This window comes from Phyllopteryx taeniolatus, chromosome 12, assembly GCF_024500385.1.
Source record: "Phyllopteryx taeniolatus isolate TA_2022b chromosome 12, UOR_Ptae_1.2, whole genome shotgun sequence".
In the NCBI taxonomy this organism is placed as follows: domain Eukaryota; kingdom Metazoa; phylum Chordata; class Actinopteri; order Syngnathiformes; family Syngnathidae; genus Phyllopteryx; species Phyllopteryx taeniolatus.
In genome coordinates this window covers 20,346,786-20,368,317 of record NC_084513.1, presented here as the reverse complement: position 1 = coordinate 20,368,317, position 21,532 = coordinate 20,346,786, and the positions used below count along the sequence as shown (strand labels likewise).

At 44.9% G+C, this 21,532-nt stretch overlaps 3 protein-coding genes across 6 annotated transcripts in view; 1 reads left to right on the top strand and 2 right to left on the bottom strand.

Annotated features, from left to right (window-relative positions):
• Positions 1-15: 15 nt before the first annotated feature.
• naxd (NAD(P)HX dehydratase) lies at positions 16-8,818 on the bottom strand. 3 transcript variants are annotated; one of them, XM_061792054.1, is made up of 11 exons: positions 7,419-8,241; positions 6,346-6,783; positions 5,602-5,752; positions 5,468-5,513; positions 5,302-5,390; positions 4,578-4,686; positions 2,848-2,898; positions 2,657-2,761; positions 2,453-2,573; positions 2,245-2,368; positions 16-479 (listed from the first exon to the last, which is right to left on the bottom strand). In XM_061792054.1, the coding sequence occupies exons 1-11, from the start codon at positions 7,933-7,935 to the stop codon at positions 329-331; spliced, it is 1,902 nt and encodes a 633-aa protein (XP_061648038.1). In that variant the 5' UTR covers positions 7,936-8,241; the 3' UTR covers positions 16-328. The 3 variants fall into 3 exon arrangements, with proteins under 3 accessions (XP_061648038.1, XP_061648040.1, XP_061648039.1); XM_061792056.1 differs by lacking the exons at positions 6,346-6,783; positions 7,419-8,241 and adding an exon at positions 8,628-8,818; XM_061792055.1 differs by lacking the exons at positions 6,346-6,783; positions 7,419-8,241 and adding an exon at positions 8,451-8,697.
• Positions 8,819-9,200: 382 nt separating this feature from the next.
• rab20 (RAB20, member RAS oncogene family) lies at positions 9,201-15,628 on the top strand. Its single transcript, XM_061792059.1, has 2 exons — positions 9,201-9,870; positions 14,611-15,628. The coding sequence occupies exons 1-2, from the start codon at positions 9,681-9,683 to the stop codon at positions 15,201-15,203; spliced, it is 783 nt and encodes a 260-aa protein (XP_061648043.1). The 5' UTR covers positions 9,201-9,680; the 3' UTR covers positions 15,204-15,628.
• A 31-nt stretch (positions 15,629-15,659) lies between these two features.
• col4a2 (collagen, type IV, alpha 2) overlaps positions 15,660-21,532 on the bottom strand; it is a 45,940-nt gene continuing 40,067 nt past the window's right edge. For both annotated transcript variants that reach the window (XM_061792050.1, XM_061792051.1), the window contains 16 exons: positions 21,393-21,518; positions 21,151-21,332; positions 20,967-21,030; positions 20,812-20,886; positions 20,606-20,713; positions 20,398-20,505; positions 20,236-20,307; positions 20,004-20,129; positions 19,791-19,907; positions 19,378-19,539; positions 19,179-19,277; positions 18,943-19,089; positions 17,896-18,012; positions 17,367-17,558; positions 16,987-17,273; positions 15,660-16,736 (listed from right to left, as the gene is read on the bottom strand). In XM_061792050.1, the coding sequence (XP_061648034.1) occupies positions 16,482-16,736; positions 16,987-17,273; positions 17,367-17,558; positions 17,896-18,012; positions 18,943-19,089; positions 19,179-19,277; positions 19,378-19,539; positions 19,791-19,907; positions 20,004-20,129; positions 20,236-20,307; positions 20,398-20,505; positions 20,606-20,713; positions 20,812-20,886; positions 20,967-21,030; positions 21,151-21,332; positions 21,393-21,518 (2,237 nt within the window). In that variant the 3' untranslated portion in view covers positions 15,660-16,481. The remainder of the gene's footprint in view (positions 16,737-16,986; positions 17,274-17,366; positions 17,559-17,895; positions 18,013-18,942; positions 19,090-19,178; positions 19,278-19,377; positions 19,540-19,790; positions 19,908-20,003; positions 20,130-20,235; positions 20,308-20,397; positions 20,506-20,605; positions 20,714-20,811; positions 20,887-20,966; positions 21,031-21,150; positions 21,333-21,392; positions 21,519-21,532) is intronic.

Here is a 21,532-nt window from a genome sequence, read left to right as displayed (position 1 = left end):
GCAAAGTGACTCACACAAAGTCGTATTTTTATTTTTGTCATAAAAAAAAATAAAAATAAAATACATCAATTCCAGCTACATTCATATTTTTTCTCCATCACTTTGATGGTCTGGGAAGACTGGGAAAAACCTCAAAGCGTTTGAGAGATGCTTATGTTTACATACACTAAGGTATAGTCCACACATCCTCAGGCTTTGGGCACTTTTTATTTTTTCACTAAACCCCACCCACTCATTAAAACACTTGACTGAAAGTAATAACGGGGAGCACAGAATGAAGAATCGAACACATGGTGTTTTTTTTTTTTTGTATGTATAATGTTGGTTTTCATCTTTCAAATAGATTTTTGAAGACTGGGCCAATCTCGAGGATCATGTCTGAGGTGGTGGTGGACCTGCCGTGTCGCTGGAAGGCTTGTCTGTTGCACTGTCTGGTGAGCGAAGAGGCCCCCATCGCTGCCACCACCGACGGGTTCACACTGCGGTAAGACGACAATGATGGACTTGGCAATATCGCACAATTGCTTAAAAACAACAAATAAAACATTAGGTTTACTCTTACAATCGAATGAGATCCAATAAAAGACCTCAATCAAATTCCACCTTTACAAAAGTTCACAATGCTCTATTGATTTAATGTATCTTCATAGAATAACTTTGTAGTTTGCCGTGTTGAATTGCACAACAAGATCAGTTCATCAAATGATCAAATTTAGTTTTTTTCTCGGTTCAACCTCAGTAAGGGGAGCTAAAAGAACAAGAACATACACAGGAAAGTATGTCCCATTCGTCGACATACCCACACACTCACTTGGACAATTTCATTTTTATGTTTTACAGTGGTAAATTGACATCTTTTTTAAACGTGTGCCAATGTTAAAACGGGAAATGTGCATTTGTAACTCGACTCACAAACGCCTAACAATATACCTTGGTCATTTACCATTAGTTAAGACTTTTTTTTTTAATGTATATATATTTCTTCCACTTGTGTCCATCCATCCATTTTCTGTCGCTTATCCGAGGTCGGGTCGCGAGGGAAGTAGCTTTAGCAGGGACGCCCAGACTTCCCTCTCCCCAGCCACTTCATCCAGCTCTTCAGGGGGATCCTGAGGCGTCCCCAGGCCAACCGAGAGACGTAGTCTCTCCAGCGTGTCCTGGGTCGTACCCGGGGTCTCCTCCCTGTGGGACGTGCCCGGAACACCTCACCGGGGAGAGGCGTCCGGGAGGCATCCGAATCAGATACCCCAGCCACCTCTTCTGGCTCCTCTCGATGTGGAGGAGGAGCGGCTCTACTCTGAGACCCTTCTTCTCTGGTCTTGTTCACGAGTGAGGGAAGAATGGAACGGGAGATCAACAGGCGGATCGGTGCAGCGTCTGCAGTGATGGGGACTTTGTATCGGTCCGTTGTGGTGAAGAAGGAGCTAAGCCGAAAGGCGAAGCTCTCGATTTAGCGCTCGATCTACGTTCCTACACTCACCTATGGTCACGAGCTGTGGGTCGTGACCGAAAGAACAAGATCCCGGATACAAGCGGCCGAAATGAGTTTCCTCCGCAGGGTGTCTGGGCTCTCCGTGAGAGATAGGGTGAGAAACTCGGTCATCCGGGAAGATCTCAGAGTAGAGCCGCTGCTCCTCCACATCGAGAGGAGCCAGATGAGGTGGCTGGGGCATCTGATTCGGAAGCCACCCCGGTGAGGTGTTCCGGGCACGTCCCACCGGGAGGAAACCCCGGGGACGACCCAGGACACGCTGGAGAGACTACGTCTCTCGGTTGGCCTGGGAACGCCTCAGGATCCCCCCGGAAGAGCTGGATGAAGTGGCTGGGGAGAGGGAAGTCTGGGCGTCCCTGCTAAAGCTACTGCCCCCGCGACCCAACCTCGGATAAGCGGTAGAAAATGGATGGATAGACACCACTCAGTATGATGCAGTGACGTTCCATATATACTCCAAATTCCCCAAGATTCATGTCAGATTAATTGAGGGTTCAAAATTGAGATGCGAATGTATGATTTATATTTTTTTTTAATTGGATGTACAGTATATATTGTTAAATTAATACTTCTATGATCACGTCAATAAAAACGGCATTGTTATATTTAAAAGGGCGTCATTTTTTAGCTATTTTATCGGATAGACCAATGTTGTGCCGAGTGTATGTACTTATATCAGGTTGAGTAGAGCCTCATAAATATTGAATGCGTATAAGCAGCAATGTGTCCTCTCGGGTTTATGGCGTACCCACCCTGTGATCAGTCCCGCTTGAGAGGCGGCGTGGGCCCAGTGTGCCAGTACACCAGCAGATCCAGACAAAAGATCACCTTGTCCTCCACATCTCCTTGCGCTGCCCTCTGTACTGCACGCGACCACTGCAAAAAAAAGAAAAAGTGACACATCATAGTATCAGTCGGTGACATAATAAACAGTCATCCAGCAGAAGGCTCAATACAAACCAGTGCTGCCATCTGCAATGAGATCCTTCTCTCCTTTGAGCAACACGGTGACGTTTCCCAAGGTTTCGCTCAGCTGCAGGACGCTACTGCGGTGATCGACGCTGTCCACGGCCTTGTGTTGCTGGGACGACAACACACAGACGGAGGCTTTTAATCCTCCTTTTTTGACACAAACTCGAATTGATCACCTGGCAGGACACCCACCAGCGTCTCGTACAGTCGCGTGAACTCCATGAAGTTGGGCGTGACGATGCCCTTCTGGTAGCCCTGAATAACAGACGGCTGCTTTGTGACCAGCCATAAGCCGTCCTGTTAGAGGCAAACCAAGACCAGCAAGCAGTGAGTCGCGATGATTTTGTAAACCCAAGACAGACTTGATCCGGACAAATCCTCACCGCATCGATTACGATTGGAATATCTCTTGCTTTGGACTTCTCTATCACCTCCTACGAGGGAGAAAATCAGGAATACATTATTTGTGGAAATACACAGGTAAACGATGCGTTCGATTTAGGATTCGTGGACACGTGACAGAGTAAAAACAGACCTTCGAAAATGATTTAAAACATTGTAATATGCATGCCAGTCCAGTAGTTGGTGAACACAACATGCACTGATTGTCCTGATAGGTCTTTTCCCAAAACCGTCTTTTAAATGTCCTCATTAGGATATAAGCGGGTGTAAAATTTGACACGAGCTGTGTAATAAACACTGGAGAAGACATTTGTTGCAACTTTTAGGAAGGAGAACACAGGACCGTTTTATTGGGTAGATGTTCATGTTTTGTTTGTTTGTTTGTTTGTTTAGAACACAACAGAATAAAAAACTAATTTCCTTCAACTTGAATGAATTTTTATGACATTTGTTTTCAGCGGCTTGTACGCTTTTCCTGTCATTTTATTTGTGTTTTTGGAATGCATTGGGAAATCTCGATGATAACCTGTGGGATACTTTGCGGTCATCTATGACCTTGTGCTTCCAGTTATATTAAGGGATGGTTTGAAGATGATTGGTATATCCTCGCCCCCCAAAAATCTCTCTCTTACCGTTAAGACTTATTTTGAATCAGTCTGATCAACATAAAAATTGAGCAAATTCATCCTCATTTATGGATAAGGCGTATCACAAAAGACGTATTTCAAAACCAAACCCCAAGTTTTCCCCTTTAATGTAGGCCATAAGATCAACCAGCTCGTCCCTAAAGCCCTGAGCATCCCACAGTTCCCTACCGGGAAGAACAGCGCCGTGCTGGAGCGACCTCCCGACTGACCTGACCTGGCTCTGTGTGAGTTTTTTTTCCTCTTTCCCAACCTCAAGGCGGTCATCATAGGGATTGCACAACATTAAGATGTTTCCAGAAGTGCGTGAAAGTGTGGCAGAGAATGCTGTGAAATTGCGATCGACCCCAGGGGGGTTACTTCGAAGGGGAGTACTTGAAGTTGAATTTGGAACATATATCTTCTGTGACACCAGTCTTGGAACGTTTCTGAGACTCCCCGTAAACACTAGGCAGTGACAACACAGAAGTAAAAATTGCAATAATACATAAATAATGCAAATATTAAATGTTCTCCTCATTGATTTGAATGCCACATTAATCCACTCACCACCATTAGCGATGATTTAGCTTATTTAATGATGGACACGTCTCTAATAGGAAATGTACATCATTTTAAATTGTCTATGCTTTTGCTGTAGTTTAGATATATACGGTGGAAGTTTTTTGTGTGACTTGAGCAGATACGGCTGTAGAGGCGTCACCAATCGGTGTATTTCGAGGAAGTCAAGCTCGCATTAATGGCGTCTGTCCTGTCTGTGCCTTTACACTGCAGTCGCATTTGTGGATATCTGATACGCATCACTTTTATCCACATTTGAAAGAGGCCTGATTCTGATCAGAACATATCCAATTCCATGCGTTTCCCCCCCCCCCACCCCCCCCTCCTCTTTAGCGCAAAAAAATTAAATAAATCATAATTGTGTCACTTAAACCACCGCATGTAAATCCAGCCTATGTAACGGAATCCCGTGCATGTAAAGAATCACCTGCTATCAAATCAAATGCTAACATCTGAGCTCTTACGCCCATGTTCTAGCTAATTGTATGCAAATATACATTACGTGCCTTAGCTGTTTTTAATAAGAAGTCCTCTCTCCCTAGACCGGGTCCCACCACAAGGCTGTGCAGTCTCGGGAGCCATTTTTCGATTTCCTCCACTGCGTTAGGACTGTCCCTTTTAAAGGTGAAAACACACACACACGCGCAAATACAGATAAATGCACTTGGTACAAATGTTACATAATTGAAATGAATCCAGAATTGCACAAATTCAGAGGTCATTCATTGTTGTGCATGACATCAATCAGGACTTAATTTCAGTCAGCATCTAAAGGATTGTATCACTGAGTACGTTTTGCTGAGGCTTTTATGGTTTTTTTTTTTGGTACCAATAAGGGCAGAAGGAAAATGTGCTGATAACTACAGTACAGGAAATGGAATTGACAGTATGCAGGAAACCAATCTTGGCTGTACAACTTCCCCAAGTCACCAAATATAACTGCAACGTCAAAGTGAGCTGTGTTTACTATGAATTTGACAAGACTCGCCTCCCCGGCCCACCCACTCAGTAACACTCCCTCTGCACATCTGTCGCCCCATCAGTCGAGTGTACACTATTTATTGGTATTTTTACGACAGACAACACGTCATGTGACAAAATACTGCTTAGATAAGTGATGACACTGGATCATTTTCGTTCTTAACTGTGACCAAACCTACGCAGAAACTGAATACAGGAGGTTTTCTGCCATCTGCTCGCATGATCATTTTACACAAATAGGCTACTCACAGGACAGGGTGAACTATGAGTTCAGGGCTGTAGGATTTGATTACAGCTGCGGCGTCTTTGGTGCAGAACACGTGGGACAAGTCCGCACCCTGGAGACGAGATAAAGACGTTTGCTCCAACACTGAATTTAAAGCAAAAAACAAACAGTGAGCCGTGTTTTCCTAACCACTTTCAATGCGGAGATGGCGGCAAAGTAGGGCGCTCCGGTGTAGCTTGAAGGTGAAGATGGAAGCGTTAGAGGGTGAAATCAAATGCGATCAATACCACGTGAAACCCAAAGCTGGCGTGCGCGCCACATACTCTTGGCATCCGCCGATGATCCCGATTCGGCCATCTTGTCCTTTGTGCTTGTTTCTGGACAGCGGCGGGACTATCTTCTTCACTAGAGACAGGACGTGCTCCTCCATGCCCCCGTCGGATGGCGGCGCCAGGCTGTAGCGGCGTTCCAACACTGCAGAAAGAAAACAAGGTTTAAACACTGTTTGGTTTGAATTCTAGCCAATAAAAATCTCAAATAAATACAAACGAGAACAGCTCATTTGTAAAAGATGCCTCTAAAGTCTTTTCACAATTTAGCAAATATATGTTAGTTATTCAACTTGCAACAATACACGTATCAAATGATCAATGTATTATTACAAATAAATTCATGTAAATACAGTATTTATGAAAAATACATCAATTTATGCATTTAAAAAAAAGAAAGAAATGAAACTGTGTGCCAGAAATCGAAATAGGAATCGAAATTGAATTTTGGTCGACTGTTACATATTAGCTATAGAAGGTTTTTTTTTTTTTGTATTGAAGGTTTTTATTGCCACATTTTATACACCTCTATATGGGCACCATTAGTTCCCAAAGTGTTAAGTGGGTCATCATTTATCATTTCTAAAGAAACTTTGTGGACACTTCCTGTAGTCATGAATCTGTGAACATATAGACCAAGGACCAAACCCTGCTGGAGGTAACCATCGCATTCGAGACGCATTGAGTAACAGCTCCACCACATGCCGCTGACTGCACGGGTGACACCTCCACGAATACCTAATGCATGAGGGTCCGACTTCAACAGCTGACCCTGCTTGGCCAAACTGTCTGTCGGGGGCGAGGGCTGTCGGCGTGTAAACGACGGCAAGGGTTGGGAGAACACGGGGGTGTGGGTGGGCACGGCGGTCTTGGAGTGTGGAGGGGGCGCCGCCGCCGAGCCCGGCCTGGCGGAGGAGATGTTGGAGAACATCTGCCCGAGCATCTGGAGCATGTGCAGCTCCCTGGCGTGCTCCGCCTCCCGTCGGTTGTCCTCCGCCTGCAAGCGGCGTTCCTCCATGCGGTAGAAGTTGTCCTCGGCCTGCGAGCTCTGCTTCAGGAACTGCTCCATTAGCCTCTCCATGGGGAAGTTAGCACGCCGCCGCCGCCTCTGCTTGGGTGTGGAGGCGGAGCAGTTCGCTGCCAACTGGCTGCTGTTGGGAGGTCTTTCCGATGAACCTGAAGGGGACGCGAGACATTTTGATTACAATACGGCTGTAGCAATCCCAGAGTTTTGATGGCGGAGTAGCCAGTCAGAGTGGTCGTCCACTAACTAGCGCTAGCCTCAGGTGGACCGGCTCGCCATCTACAGGTTCATGTCAATGAATTAGAATATGGTGAAAAAGTTGATTTATTTCAACTGTGGATACACACGTTACATAGTGGAAGAGCATGCCATTGTTCTGTTTGTCACTATATGTCGCTGGCATAGAAAGCGGAACAAAGATACATTATTTGGAGGGAATAAATCCGTGAAATGGGTTGGATGGTTTCCCATAGCACACCTACAGATCTCGAACGGCACACTGGTCGGGAATCTCCGGTTTAATGCAAGTCTCCAGCCCGTACAGTTCATCAAGGTTTTATAACGGCGACTGCGGCGGATTAATTCTGTCCATTTTGTTTTTCAATCCAAACAAATCCGGAACGGTTTGCGTGGACCCGGACCAACCGAGTTAATCTGTCCTGCATCCCGTCATATAGTATGCATTCGACTCATGCCACCATCCTGCATATTAAATATGGAGTACGTTTGACACGCGCGCACAAAACAATAAGCATTGTTGCATAACAATCCGTGCGTGTGTACTTACTGTTATTGCCCACTGTGACTTTAACCGGGATGGGGATGGGAATACTGGGGTACTCCAGCTTGACTTCAGTCTCTGCGGGGAAGGGGCAGTCCCCAGTACTCTCGGAGTACACATCCTGAGCATCATCCGCATCCTCATCCAAGCCGTCCACGGCCTCCTCCCCTCCCGGCCCGCCATCTATGAACTCTTGGGGGTCAAGGGCGGGCCGGTTGCTCAGGATCCTCTCCATGGTGTCGTAGAACTTGGCGATCTTGTGATACTGCCTGTTGTTGCGCAGATTGCCCTCCTTGGCGAGCAAGTATTGTCTTTTGAGGCTCTTAATCCGCACCCTGCACTGCTCCGGCGTGCGCTCGAACCCCATCGCCGCCAGCCGCCGGGACACGTCGCGGTAGACGAAGCTGTTGCGGAAGTTGCCGTCCAGCGCCTCCTGAACGTCCTGCTCCCCCCAGATGTTCAGCAACGTCCTCGTCTCCGCGTCCGACCACAGAAAGCCCCGCGTTGTGTTGTTGAGCAGCATAGTCGAGCGTCGAGGAGTTGGGATGGACGCCTGGCCTGCTTCTCGACCTGCCTGTCGTCTGCAAAAACCGCTATCCGAGCGTTCGAGTGTCTTAAAATGGTGAACGCGTATGTATTGTTGAAACGAGGGAGCATTTGCACGTCGAGTCTCAGTGTTCTAGCTAAACATTGCCATGTTTATCCCTTTACGTCGTTCGCAAAAATGCACAAGCTGGGAAGTTTCACCAAAACTGAACAAGGACCAGCGGTCCAAACCAATCCCAATCGCAAACCTCATTTCGGACAATTTACTAAACTGACCTCTGATCGGTCCTCTGAGGGAGACTGCTCGCGTCCAACCCGGGTTTACGCGGTGTCTGCGGGGTCCTAAAGACCACCGCGTCAGTCATCCGAGCTAACAACATGGGCGTTAAGCTGTCATTACTTCGACAAAACGGAACACGTTCAGCGAATTCAACACAAAGACAGCCGTAACACGGAAATGAGAATACGTTGCAAAATATGCTCTCACTTTACCTTCCGTGTTCAAACAGAACAATGTGGCGAGAATCGACACAGTTACGGTGACAAACAAGAAGGCGAGCTTCTCAACAGGCTGCGGCATGTTGTCATTCATTGTTTACTGACATGCTAGCCGCAGACACGAAGCTTCTTTTTTCTTTTTTCCCCTCATGCGGTGCACACACTTCTTACCTAAACTCGAAGTGCGTATCAACGCTGTCAACTGTACACAAATACGTCTGCTCATGAGGCTTTCCTTAGCCACAGCAAATGCAGGAAGAAATAGTTCACGGTGCCTTTAATGACTACTCGGAAAATCCTAAATCCTCTCAAAAGCTGTCGTATCTGTACGACAATTGTAGGACATCATGCGAGAAATAACTCATTTTCTTTGGTCATTAATTGTTCAGTGTATACAGTGTGACTTCATAGTGGGAAATACTATATAATAGATACACCTATATGATAATACTTTCTAGGTACAAATCAGTACGTATGTACAATGTTGTCAGCGAAATCTGTAAAACTCGCGAGGCTTCAGTTTAGTGAGCATTGAAGGATGACTGCCATAAGTATGTTTTTCTTTTCCTTTCTCTTTTTTGATGGGGTGACGACAGCACACCAGGGGTGAACCGCCACCAATCTGTCTTGACGAATTCAATTATGAAATATAATTCTTAATAATTGTATTAAACCTGATAAATAATGATTTATTTACACGTGTTATTTCATTTTAGTTATTTAATAAAAACATGTTTTATCATTATATGACCACGGCCAGGGTGACCTGTAGCTTATATCCCAGGTGACTTTGGGCTCGATTCGAAAATGTTATTTATTTAACTCTAAAATATTTTTAGAACTATATATCAAGGCAACAATTTTTATTTCATGGCGTAGCATGAAAACGTGCTATAATTTTTTTTTTTATAAAGGCCTTTGGGAGGGGGGGGCGGTACCACGGTTGAGCCTGCGAGGCGTGATTGAGGGCAAAGTTTCCCCGACTTTCACTTCCTGGTTTCGAGCTCACTTCTAGTCGCAACCGCTCAAAAGCGCGAGCGCAGATTTCACCATGAGCCACTTTGAAGTGAAGTCAAGTCTCACCATTTCCAACTTTTACACGTTAAAAAAAAAAATCAATAAAAAAAAATTAAAAATGGCTTTTATCTGCTCTCGACGTTTATGAGCTAGCTCGTCCTTATCGTAACGTAACAGAGCGTGACTTCCGGGGGGCGAACGTTCAACATGCCCGAGTCTTCGAAGATGAGGAAGCCCGATGTGAAGGTGGTTCTCCTGGGCGACATGAACGTGGGCAAGACGTCTCTTCTCCACAGGTACACGGAGAAGAAGTTCAAAGACACCATCAGCACCGTCGGAGGGGCGTTCTTCCTCAAGCAGTGGGGACTCTACAACGTCTCCATATGGGACACTGCTGGTAAGAACTCCTTTCAGTGTGTTTGTTTTGCGTATCCGCATTCCCGTGGGGTTTACTCGCTGCTCAGGGTCAAATTGACACCATCCTAAAACCTTCAAGTGCAGTACAGTGAACCCTCCCTATGGCAAAAAAAAAAAAAAAAAACTTAATAGATGCCCCCCCCCCCCAAAAAAAAATACAATTTAAAAAATAGGTTAGAATTATTTCTTGTGTTAATTGATGTACTGCCAGCGTTTTCAAAGCAGTGCTCCATATTGCCAACCGTTTTAGAGCATTCTCATGCATTTTTCAAGAGCTGCAGCATATTGTGTTCTGTGACAATATAAGACAGCACCTACCAAAAGAAAGAGTAGACTTTCTTCTTTCACCAGGAAAAAAAAGTTAAGTTTGAGCTTTTTCCGCTCTTTAGTAATCAGCAATAGAGCATGGGTTGGGTTTCAGCAAAAACACTGGTTGCTGACCAAACAGGGGTGAAAATAAGCACTTTGTGAAAAACCCGACATCGAAAACAGTGACTATGATGCGAATATTTTTTTGTTGTTGCTTTTGTGACACCTCAAACTACAAAACGCCAAAAACAAGACTGAAAAAAGGGCGTTTGACAGCAAAATCAGCATTGATGTAAAATATACACGTAAATGCAACATGAGCGACGTTGACTCACCGCATGGCTTGAGTGGAACATGGCTTTTTTTTCTTCTTTTTTTTTTAACATGGCGTTTTGTCATTCACTCCATAAACTGATCGCGAGTCGCGACATACGCTTTCTCCTACATATCACGACACATACTCTGATAGTCATACGCTGTTTGAGTGTGAGGTGCCTAATCTTGTCCTACGTCCGTGTCGTTGGCATTCCTCTTCCTCATAATCGATGTGCCGAGATTCGAGCCCTAATCTTGACGTTCTCCTCAAAAACTGTGCTGATCTCGAATCCAAAGCGACGCAACGCCACCACCTACAGGGATCTGATAGTAATTCCAGTGGTTTACAAACCTGAACTTCACAGACAAGCTGGCCTTGTCTTGACGAATAAAATTAAAGTGGCAGCAAACGATCGGATTCAAGTTAACTCAAATTAAATGAATTCATAGTTTAAACCCTAAATATACACCAAACTATGATCGCAAAACACATGATCATTTCACTTACAGCATTACCCTTAAAAATAAAAAGCTTAAGGGTAGTTTAATTAAAAAAAACAAAAAAAAAGTATTGGAAACTTTTGAGTCATAGTGTATACGGCACAACTGCACACACTGCTCTTTATGTTCATTTTATTTTATTTTTTGTTCTGTTCAGCTGTTAAGTCAAGCAGAATGGAAGATCTGTATCCCTTTTATGCCGGAACCGTTTTACTGTGTCACAGTGGAGTTATTAAACTTCGGCTGTGGGTTCTTAGTATTATAATTGAAGTTTTATTGAGAATCAGCTCTTTATGTTTAGTTGGACACGTATGATGAGCAGCAATTTGATCAGCCGTTAACGTCCACCACCCCCACCAGTAGCTCTCTGGACCTTTTTGTGCATCATCATGAGAAGTTTGCCCCCCCCCCTCCTTTCTCTGGCGTCAATCCCACAAGAAGTCTCGCCTGCCTGTCGGACCTTTACTGGAATCTTCTATCACACTACTGGTTGCTGTCAAGCCGGCCGACTGTCATCTGCTGGCCAACGGCAGCTTCTCCTCAGCATCTTCGGCCGTTACAGAAAGTGCAGAATAATATGCGGCTAGGCGCAAATATGTGCGTTCTTCAACATATAGTTTTAATTCTACAGTAAACTTGGTAAATGATGATAAGTTGGGGGTTTACACACAATTTCAGTGACAATTTACCATTCTTAACAGTCACGCAAGTGTGAAAGGTAACCGCTAAGATTATGACACAAAACCAAAATGCAATGACGAGAGCATTATGCATCGCTTAAATGTCATACAAGTGTAAGCTGCTGTTCGTCTGCTTGCTTCATGTAACTTCCAATGTACATTCTCTTAGAAACTCATTCACTGCCATGGACGGTTGTTGAATTCAGTGTTAACATGGAGGACTGGCAGTGATTAATACTAGTTGTTGAGGCTAACTTTTGGAAAAAGTCACAAGCAAGAGCTGGGCCTTTGTTGCTTGCCTTACAGACGTTTGCGACGTTATACGTGAAAGCACTTTGAACTTTCGTGTGACTTTAGTTTGAATTCTAAATTGTACATTAACGGCATTCACGTCCGCTTTTCCTCATTATTTGTCCAATGGCTGGCAGTGTCGCATCTGAAAATAGTAAAAACGTTGCGTGATGGCTGTGGATTTGAACGCTAACTATTGTTGCAAACGGTTATGAAATAATTGGACTTCGTTCTTCATGATTTATTTTAAAGGTGGCTACTAAGAAGTATATTCCGCTAGTCTGGGGTTGAAATTGAATGGACATGTAAGTGAAACTGTATAATAATGTCTTGCCTATTGAATTGGGATTAAACTGTAAAGCTATGTGACGAATTCCGCCACAACAGTCGGAAACAGAATGCCATTGTGCACTTCCGCTCACGCTAGCAATGGATTTTTCAGGTTGACTTCAGCATTTATATAGCGGTCCTGTCCCAAAGCTAATCTGAAAGATAATAATGTCCCGTCATGATGTTTACCGAACGTGCGAGCTGTGACATGAGCGGACCGCTATGTAAACATGACTTACTCAAATACTTCAGTCAGGCAAGATAAGGAATGTTTGGCTATTCACTTCCTGTCTGCGTTTCCATGACCTCTCCCAAGGATGAATAGTCTGGTTTATTGGGTCACTTTGCTTATGAAATGCAAGATCAGCGCCGTTTTGATAAAGAAACCCTTTTGTGTGGTGTTTTGTAAACAAACAGCTGCCCGCTGCTGTCTTTTTCTGTCATTTGCACAGCTGACTTTCAAAGCAGTGTATTTTGAGGCTTTTCCCCAGTTCCCCTTAATAGTCACATGATGGTGCCATGACGGGAAGACGTTATGCGTCAGCCAGCTATTTCCAGAAGTACAAGAACGTCTTATCAGTCCCTCCCATAACAGAAATCCCCTCACATCCTCAACACTTGTATTCCGAGAAATCATCGCGATGTGTTGTATTCCCAATGTTGCCAGATAAGGTGATTCCTCACATTACATCATTGTCTTATCGAATATTCTCGAGTTGCTTAATTGACGTGTAAAGAAATTGTAACTCTTCAAGGCAAAAATGTTGTGCTCTGGCATGAACACACACGTTCAGAAGATCCATAGAAATAGCCGTCCCATTCCAAATTTTAATCGATATTTGTTTATTCATTTTCTTCATAGTCAATAAAGAAATGTAGTCAATTGCCCATTCCAAACCTCGGAATGATTATGGAGATAGTGATGATTATGGCTGAAATTTGATATAATCTATTAATCCTGTGAGGGGAAATTAAGGATTCAAGGGAAGTGCAGACCTTGTGATAACAATTAGTTTTCTGCCGTTGCACAAATATTGTAATGTTTTGTTTGTCGGTGAAGAAACACTTTTTGTGCGTAAATACTTGGAGGTTTAGTACAGAAAGTGTTTTATTAGACTTTTCCCACCCACGCTGGGCTCTCGAGACCCTTGTACATTGGTATTGACACAATTGTGCTGTGCTTCATTTAGTAGCTTACCAAATACATTAAGAATGCCATACTAAGCGGTAATGTGGACACAGGACAAATAAAAGAGTGTTGTCACCATATGACGACTTGATGCTGTCATCGAGAGTCACTTGAGGTCAATTTCAACCAAAAATATCAGGAAGTTATTACTATTTTTTTTTTTGGGAGAAATGTAAATGATCCTGTGACCCAATGTCTCAGGGGCATCATGCAATTCAGGGAAAAGGCATTCATAACGAAATTAACGGCACTCCACTTGCATTCAGTCACCAGAAACGTTGCAGGTGGATAGTTATATGTACAAAGTGCAGCAAGAAAAGTCACTCTTGTGGCTGTTGACTGCTGTGGACGTGTCCACCGAAATGCCCTGAAAACATGGCCTGCTTGACCTTCACCTGTCAATCAAATACATTCGTTGGTACAGTATGTGGTCTATAAGTGTCTGGAGTCAGCTACAGGCTAAATGACGTGTGCCGCTGTGTTTAATAGACAGTTCATCTTCCCTGAATAGTCTGTTATGTGGGGGCCCACGCACAACAACACTGGGTAAGGCGCTGACGTATTATATGACACCGACGGCGGTCGAGCGAGCGCCCTAGCTCATTAGCTCGCGGGCTAGCGGACGTAATAAATAGTCAAATTTGGCTTAAGTGTCTCGGTTGGTGAATCTACGCACAGCGCATGGAGAGAGGCTGTGAAGTATTGGACGGACCCAACACCAATCCGCCGGTACGCGAGCCCGCTAGCTATTAGCTAATAGGCAGAATGTACGTCTAAGCTCAAGTGTGTGCATGCAAACAAAAACAAAACCTGTTTTGAATGTCATTGTCACTTCACTTACTTTTTCTACAAGCAAAGTGGGGGAAAAAAATCAATTAAAATCAGCAATTATTATAAGGTCATACAGCCCAGCCCTTCGTTATCAAGTGTACACAAAATGTCTGACGTGACAGTGCGACCAGCCGAATCCCTCCATGCTCCCTCAGTCCACTTGAATTCAGCCCCAATTCAAAATTGGATCGGTCGGGCAAATATCGGGATTGAAGTGTGTGGCTTCCCCCCCCCATGGAATCAGACTCTGATGTAGCACCCCCTGTCTCCACAGGCCGGGAACAGTTCCACGGCTTGGGCTCCATGTACTGTCGCGGTGCCGCCGCTGTCATCCTAACTTACGACGTCACCAACTGGCAGAGCCTGGCCGAGCTGGAGGAGCGCTTCCTGTCCCTGACGGACACGGCCGATCACGACTGTATTTACGCCGTCGTGGGCAACAAGGCCGACCTGACGGACACTAAAGCACAGCTGTCTCAGGAGACGATGGACGCGAATCAAACGGAATCCGAGGAGGACAGATCAGATTTGCTGTCAGCTTGCCCCACGCCCCCCGCCTCGCCCGTGTCCATCCCCAGCGTCACGTTTCCCAAGCAAGTCACCCGTGAGGACGCGTTGGCGTTCTACGGGCGGATACTTCGCTACAAGGGCTCGGACGAGAGGACCAGCCTGCCCGCCGAGAAGATGTGCTTCGAGACCAGCGCCAAGACCGGTTACAACGTGGACGCTCTGTTCGAGGCGCTTTTCGATCTGGTGCTGGCCTCCATGCTGAGAAAGAGGAACGAGAACCAGCAGTCTGCCACCGTGGACTTGGAAGTGTGCAGAGGCGGCGGCGGCGGCAAACGGAGCCGATCGGGCTGCTGCTAGGACCCGACGAGGAAGACCCACAGGGAGACTTTTAACTTTCGACTGAGAATGTGAATGAACAAAGAAACCACTAGCCTTTGTCACCTTAAAACCTTCCTACTGTGAAGCAGCGTCATTTGGTATTTGGAAGTGTTCCAGATGTCTGTGGACAACAAACACACTTCAGAATCCAGAAATGAAATTTTCATCAACCTCATAGAGCCAACTGCACTAATTGTTATGAACTAGGTAGCACGTTACACTGTCTTTAAGAATACTTTCATTTGAATATTTCCAGGGATCAGATTTAAATGTACCTTCATTAACACAGATTTATATATATATATATATATATTATATATAGTGTGTAACTTGTCAATTTGTCAATGACCGTACATACATTAGTCATGTTTAATTTTTAAGTCATAATAAAGATTTTTATTTTGCTGCGATTTGTTATTGAAATTACACAAGGACTCTTTCTTAGAAACAACATTTAATCTTTTACATTCAGATGCAATAATCATGTACTTAAAGGTATTAGTGTCGTTTGACCAGTTATGCGGTGGGTTTCCAAACAACTTGGCTAAAATGGATGACGTTATTTGAAGCAATTGAGCTGGTTTCCCATGCCCAAAAGCATTCAACCCACAAATGCTCAGAATTGATAATCGTGGTATCATATTTTTTTACACAAATGTGGTTTGGTCCGAGGTGGACTTCATAGAGAACGCAAAGTCACCCTGACAAGTAAAAGGTTACCCAAGGACCTCGGATCCAGGCTGTTTACGTTCTGTCTGCCTGGCAGATGAATTAATCATTAGCTGATTTGTAAAGTGGAAAGTGAGCTTGTAACTACATTTCTCTGCAGTCAAGTTCATATTGACAACGTACCCAAATAAGAATCAGTGCATTCTGGAAGCGTATAATGCATGCCGATTAACATTACGGATACTGATGGAAGTGCATTTGACATGGAAACCACTCATTGGAAGTAAAAAAAAAAAAAGAGAGAGCATAAAGAATCATAGTGAAGGCCTGGTGGAGAAGCAAGCGTTAGTGGCTTTTAAGATACGGCTGGATGCAGTGCAATAGTAGCAATGAACAAACAGTCTTTGTGTGATTGCCTGAGGTAATAAGTTAAACCAGTAAGCACCATTACACATTTAGAACAAACATACTTGTTTCTCAAGGCGCCAAACAGTCTATGTGCATATGAGCTTCGTGGCTCAGGCAGGGCTGTTGTCGTCGTTTATACTGATAGATGGCCAAATGACTTATTACAATAGGAGTCTCCTTTTACAAGTTCTTCATGCAGACCTGGCAGCGGCTGATGCGCGACAGGAACTGGTCCGCTTTGAGCGTCTCTGATGCCAGCTCGGCGTGGAAAGACCGATCTATGGAGGTGAGCCAGAAGCTGTGCTTGTTGGCGAAGTAGTGGCACGTGCCTTTGGCGCCGTTGCACTCGATGAACGGCGCCGTCCGGAAGTCCTCCAAGCAGGATCCGGGCGACGAAAGCGACTGACCCCCGCCTTCGTTTCCCGCTGCCGTGTGCTGCGGGAAGGAGGTCATTGATTTGTGATTCATTTGGCTGTGAAATGGAGTGGTGTAGTATTTGTTGGGTCATTTGTGTTAGGTTCTTTGAAGAATTTAAACAGTCCATAGGTGAGAATAAGCGGTATTTTTCGCTCCCTGACGGTAGCTCACTCATTGATAATGTAGACGATAAGCCTTAGCGGTGGTCTGCCCTCGCAGTTTTGACACTGCCCTTGCATCGGATCTCGGGAGATTGCACACTACTCACCATGAGGAAGGAGTAGCCGATCCACAGGCTGCGCCATCCAGCGGGACACTGCGGGATGGTGATGTCCTGGCTGTGCACAGCGATGGCGACCGACGGGGCTTCACACACCGAGCAGCGGCTGATGTAGGGTTTGATCTCGCCCTCCTCCACGGGCATCATGGGCAGGGCGGCAGTGGTGGACAGCCAGTAGGACTTGTCATTCCTGCTGGCGTAGTAGCAGATGTCTCCAGGGTTGCAGTACAGGAAGGGCATGGTGCTGAAGCGTGGAAGGCAGGAGCCAGCCAAGCCTGACAAGAACAACACAAAAGGTAATGCACATTGATTTCATACATTGCTTGCATACAGCAAGCCTGATGTTATTTCAATTGAGCCAAACTCACCAAGATCCTGGTTGTGAGCCTTTTCTTGGCCTTCCAGATACAAAAGACTGTATCCATCCCATAATTTGGACATCCCCACAGGACACATGGGAGTCAGCTCAGACTGACTGTGCTTGACCAACAAGTAACCCACACTGATACTGCGGCCGGGCATGCCAGGTAAGCCGGGGACACCTGGTTTACCCGGGTTACCTTTGACCAAACATAATGCAAAAATCAACAAACTGGCACAAACTGTTAGCCAAAGCTACAAGCACCACCTCCACTATCATAGCTACATAAGAAATCAGGATGTATCAATCAAATGTAAGATATGTTCTACTGTCTTGTACTACTTAACCATCCGCTGATCATTTGCAGCTCTTGGTACTTTCTCAGGTTAGCAATTAAACAAGCTTACAAAACAAGAATGATAAAAATCCTTTTGGGTAACTAACCAGTTCCCTCATAAACCTGCACCTACTTTTTGAATTAATCCATTAATCCAGGACTATGAAGACTAATCCTCATCTGCCCCGATCAGACGTACCTTCCATGCCTTGCAGACCAGCATGGCCCACTTGACCTTCCTCTCCACGGAATCCAGGCGTTCCCGGTCTTCCGCCGATTCCGGGCATGCCCTTCTGCCCAATGGGCCCAATAAATCCTGAAAAATAAAAGGGCCTGTCAATAACGCTGAATTTGATTTGATTCATTCATTTGAATATGTACATATTTGTCTATATAGAATTTGATTTAAAAAATCAGTTTTAAAAACTACACCAGTCTTGGAGAACTTTAATTTACATTTTTAGGATTTTACATAATAATTTATTTAGAAAGGACAATAGATCAAATTTGGACACATTGAGAAAAGTGTTGTGAACAACCCTGCCAACTTTGAATAATGAAAAAATGGTCAAGTACATAAAAAGCATCAAAATTGGGAAAAATGAAGTCGTTCTTTCCACTCTCAGATGCTGTGGGCGTGTCTGCCGAATGCACTGAAACCACGCCCCGCTCAATTGTCAAATCAAATACAACCGTGTCGACCTGAATAAATGAATCCTACTTCATCCTGCATCTTTCTTATGCCTACGCATTGCTATATGTTTGAGTCGCAAAAATCTATCCGCTTAAAGCCTCCGGTGGCTGGGATATATCCCACAGGGTTGTTGTTTTCCCACGTCCCGACAACGAGGCGCTCTCAAGCGGCCACGCTAGCACACGCTGACTATCAAGTCACGTTTTATGAAGAAATTTCAACCCTCCTCACTGTTCCGCCTTTCTCTGCTTGACGTGTGCGCATTTACGGCTGACAAAGCGCTCTAAAGCCAAGCCAGCGGACTATATGAAGGGAAGATGCGTTTTCGGGGACTGGTCATAGCTACAGTAGCTAGCTAATTGCATCAGAATCATCTTTATTTGCCGAGTATGTCCAAAAAACACACCAGGAATTTGTCTCCGGTAGTTGGAGTCGCTCTAGTACGACAACAGAAAGTCAATTGACAGAGAACACTTTTGAGACATAAAGACATTGAGAAAGACAGTCACTTTATATGATTTCAATCATGCATTCATTCCTTCAAAAACTGACCAGCATCCCCAGGAGGTCCCTGTGGTCCTGATTCTCTTTGGATGCCTCTCGGTCCCTGAATACCCTGTGGTCCCGGAGGGCCCCTCTCTCCTAGGACTATGCCGGGCAGTGCCGTTGGACCCTGGTTTCCCGGCAACCCACGGAAACCTGCAGGCCAAACAGAGCATGTAGACAACATCTGGGTGAACTGGACACTAACCAAAAGAAAGTCTTTATTTAATAAATTCATTATTCACCTGGAGGTCCAGCATCTCCTTTCGGGCCATATGATCCTCTTTCTCCCTTGATTCCAATCAGACCAGGAATTCCCATTGAGCCTTGCTCCCCTTTCTCACCTTTAAGAAATCCAATTTGTAATGCAAGTGATGTAGACGAGGGGAGTGATGGCTGTGGATTTGTGTGGCGGTAATTTTTTGCAATTTAAGCATTCTGTACCTTTCTTCCCAGAAATCCCATTTGGTCCCCTATATCCACTTGGACCTTGGTCTCCGTTGAACCCTTTCCTACCAGTAACTCCAGGATACCCAAGTGTTCCGGATATACCCTTTTCTCCAAGGCGGGCGTCAATACCAGGATACCCCCTGGCTCCAGGTAAACCTGGGAAACATAATTTTAGGGTTAGTTAACTAGTGTACCAAACACAACTATTATAAGTACTGTAGTTCTTTTCTGCTTACCATTATATCAAAAACTTTGGATACATGTAATACATATGCGCAACCTTGTAATATTCTTATTATTAGGCCTGTGGGTCAGGAGCTCTATCACAGCATTTGGGATCACCTCTAAAATTAAGGTCAACAGCCATGGTAATGATGGTTTAGGTTGTTGAAGCAGTATATTCTCACCATGGAATCCTTGAGGTCCATGAAAGCCCTTATCCCCAGGGGGTCCTGGTATGTCTGGTTTTCCATCTGGTCCTACCGGGCCACGGATTCCTGATGGTCCAGGTTGACCTTGGTCACCTGAACAGATCCAACATGGAAATGTTCTTTAGCCCAGTGGATCAATGACATACGCAAGGGTTAGCTGAGAGCTCAGTAAGTGGCAGAGAAACTTACCGACATCTCCTTGCAAGCCTTTTGAACCTGCAAAGCCCGGCACTCCCGCCTGGTTGTTGGAGTTGCCATCGTCACCCTTCTCTCCTTTGGGTCCTGGGTTGCCAGATGGTCCAGTAGTATCCAAACCTGGCAAGATCGCAACCACACAATAAATGTTCATCTTTCATGAGGTCTTTCCTTAAATTTGGATACTGGAGGGTCATTTTTGAAAGTTATAAAAAAACAAACAAACCTGTGATTCCAGAGACACCCTTTTGTCCTCTCAGACCGTCTAATCCATAAAGACCAATCAGACCAGCAAAGCCTGCGCACATTTACAAATAAAGCATGAATGTGACAAATAAAATTCCTAACTGCAAAAAAGAACAATATTGAATTGATGGGATTCTTTAACCTTTGGCTCCTGGAAACCCTGGGAAACCTGGGTACCCCTCTTTTCCAGGTGTCCCAGCAAAACCCTTCTGACCTTGGTTGCCAGGAGTTCCTTTCTGTCCACCAGAACCTACATTAAAAAAAAAAAAAAAAAAAAATTTTATGGAATAAAACTACAAAATATTTCTGGGTAAAAGAGAATAATAAATCCTGGAACGTGAACCTCTTACCTGGATATCCTACATCACCTGCATCACCTGACTCTCCCCTTTTCCCTTCGATACCATCAAATCCAGGGAGTCCCCTATATCCAGCCAGTCCAGGTAATCCTCTTTCACCTATTTGGATGATATTGAATATTACAATAAGCACGGTGAGGCTCAGAAATGCTATTAGGAACTTATTCAGATTTGGTATGAATTACAGTTTGTCATACCTGGGTCTCCTGAAGAACCAACCTCTCCTCTCAGTCCAGTTGCTCCTGGAATGTCTATGCGAGGGCCACTCTCACCTTGAATCATATCAAGTAATGATGAACTATTTGTTAACAAATATTGTAATTTATTTTTCAAGTCAATTTGTAGTTGGTACCTTTGATACCCTTGTTGCCCTTGTCCCCTGATGCGCCATAGGCACCAGGGCTTCCTTTGACCCCCTAGAAACAAGAACAGGATAGAAATGGACAGTGACATGCAATAAATGATGGAGGAATGGAATATTGAACTTGATAATGACAGACGAGAGTCCAGATTTTTGACAACATATTTCTTGTCACCTTTCCACCACTCATCCCATCAAAGCCAGAAATTCCTTTATTCCCGGTATAGCCTGGCATTCCTTTGAACCCCGGTAGTCCCCGTGCCCCCGTATCTCCTTGTATACCCTTTTCATGACTGGGCCCACCAGGAAAGCCATGACCTCCCTCGTGCCCCGGAACACCAGGGAGACCCTTTGAGCCTGTGGAAATTAGTTGTGTGTGAGGAAGTAAAATGACAAAGAACACGCTTTCTGATTAACCTCTCGGTCCGACGAAGCCTTGATTTCCTAGGTTTCCAGGTTCTCCCTTTGTTCCTTTCATTTTGTCGATCATCTTTGCAGGGATCTCTGGCTTCTCGCCAGGTGGGCCCCTTAACCCGCGATCACCTGGCAGACAACAA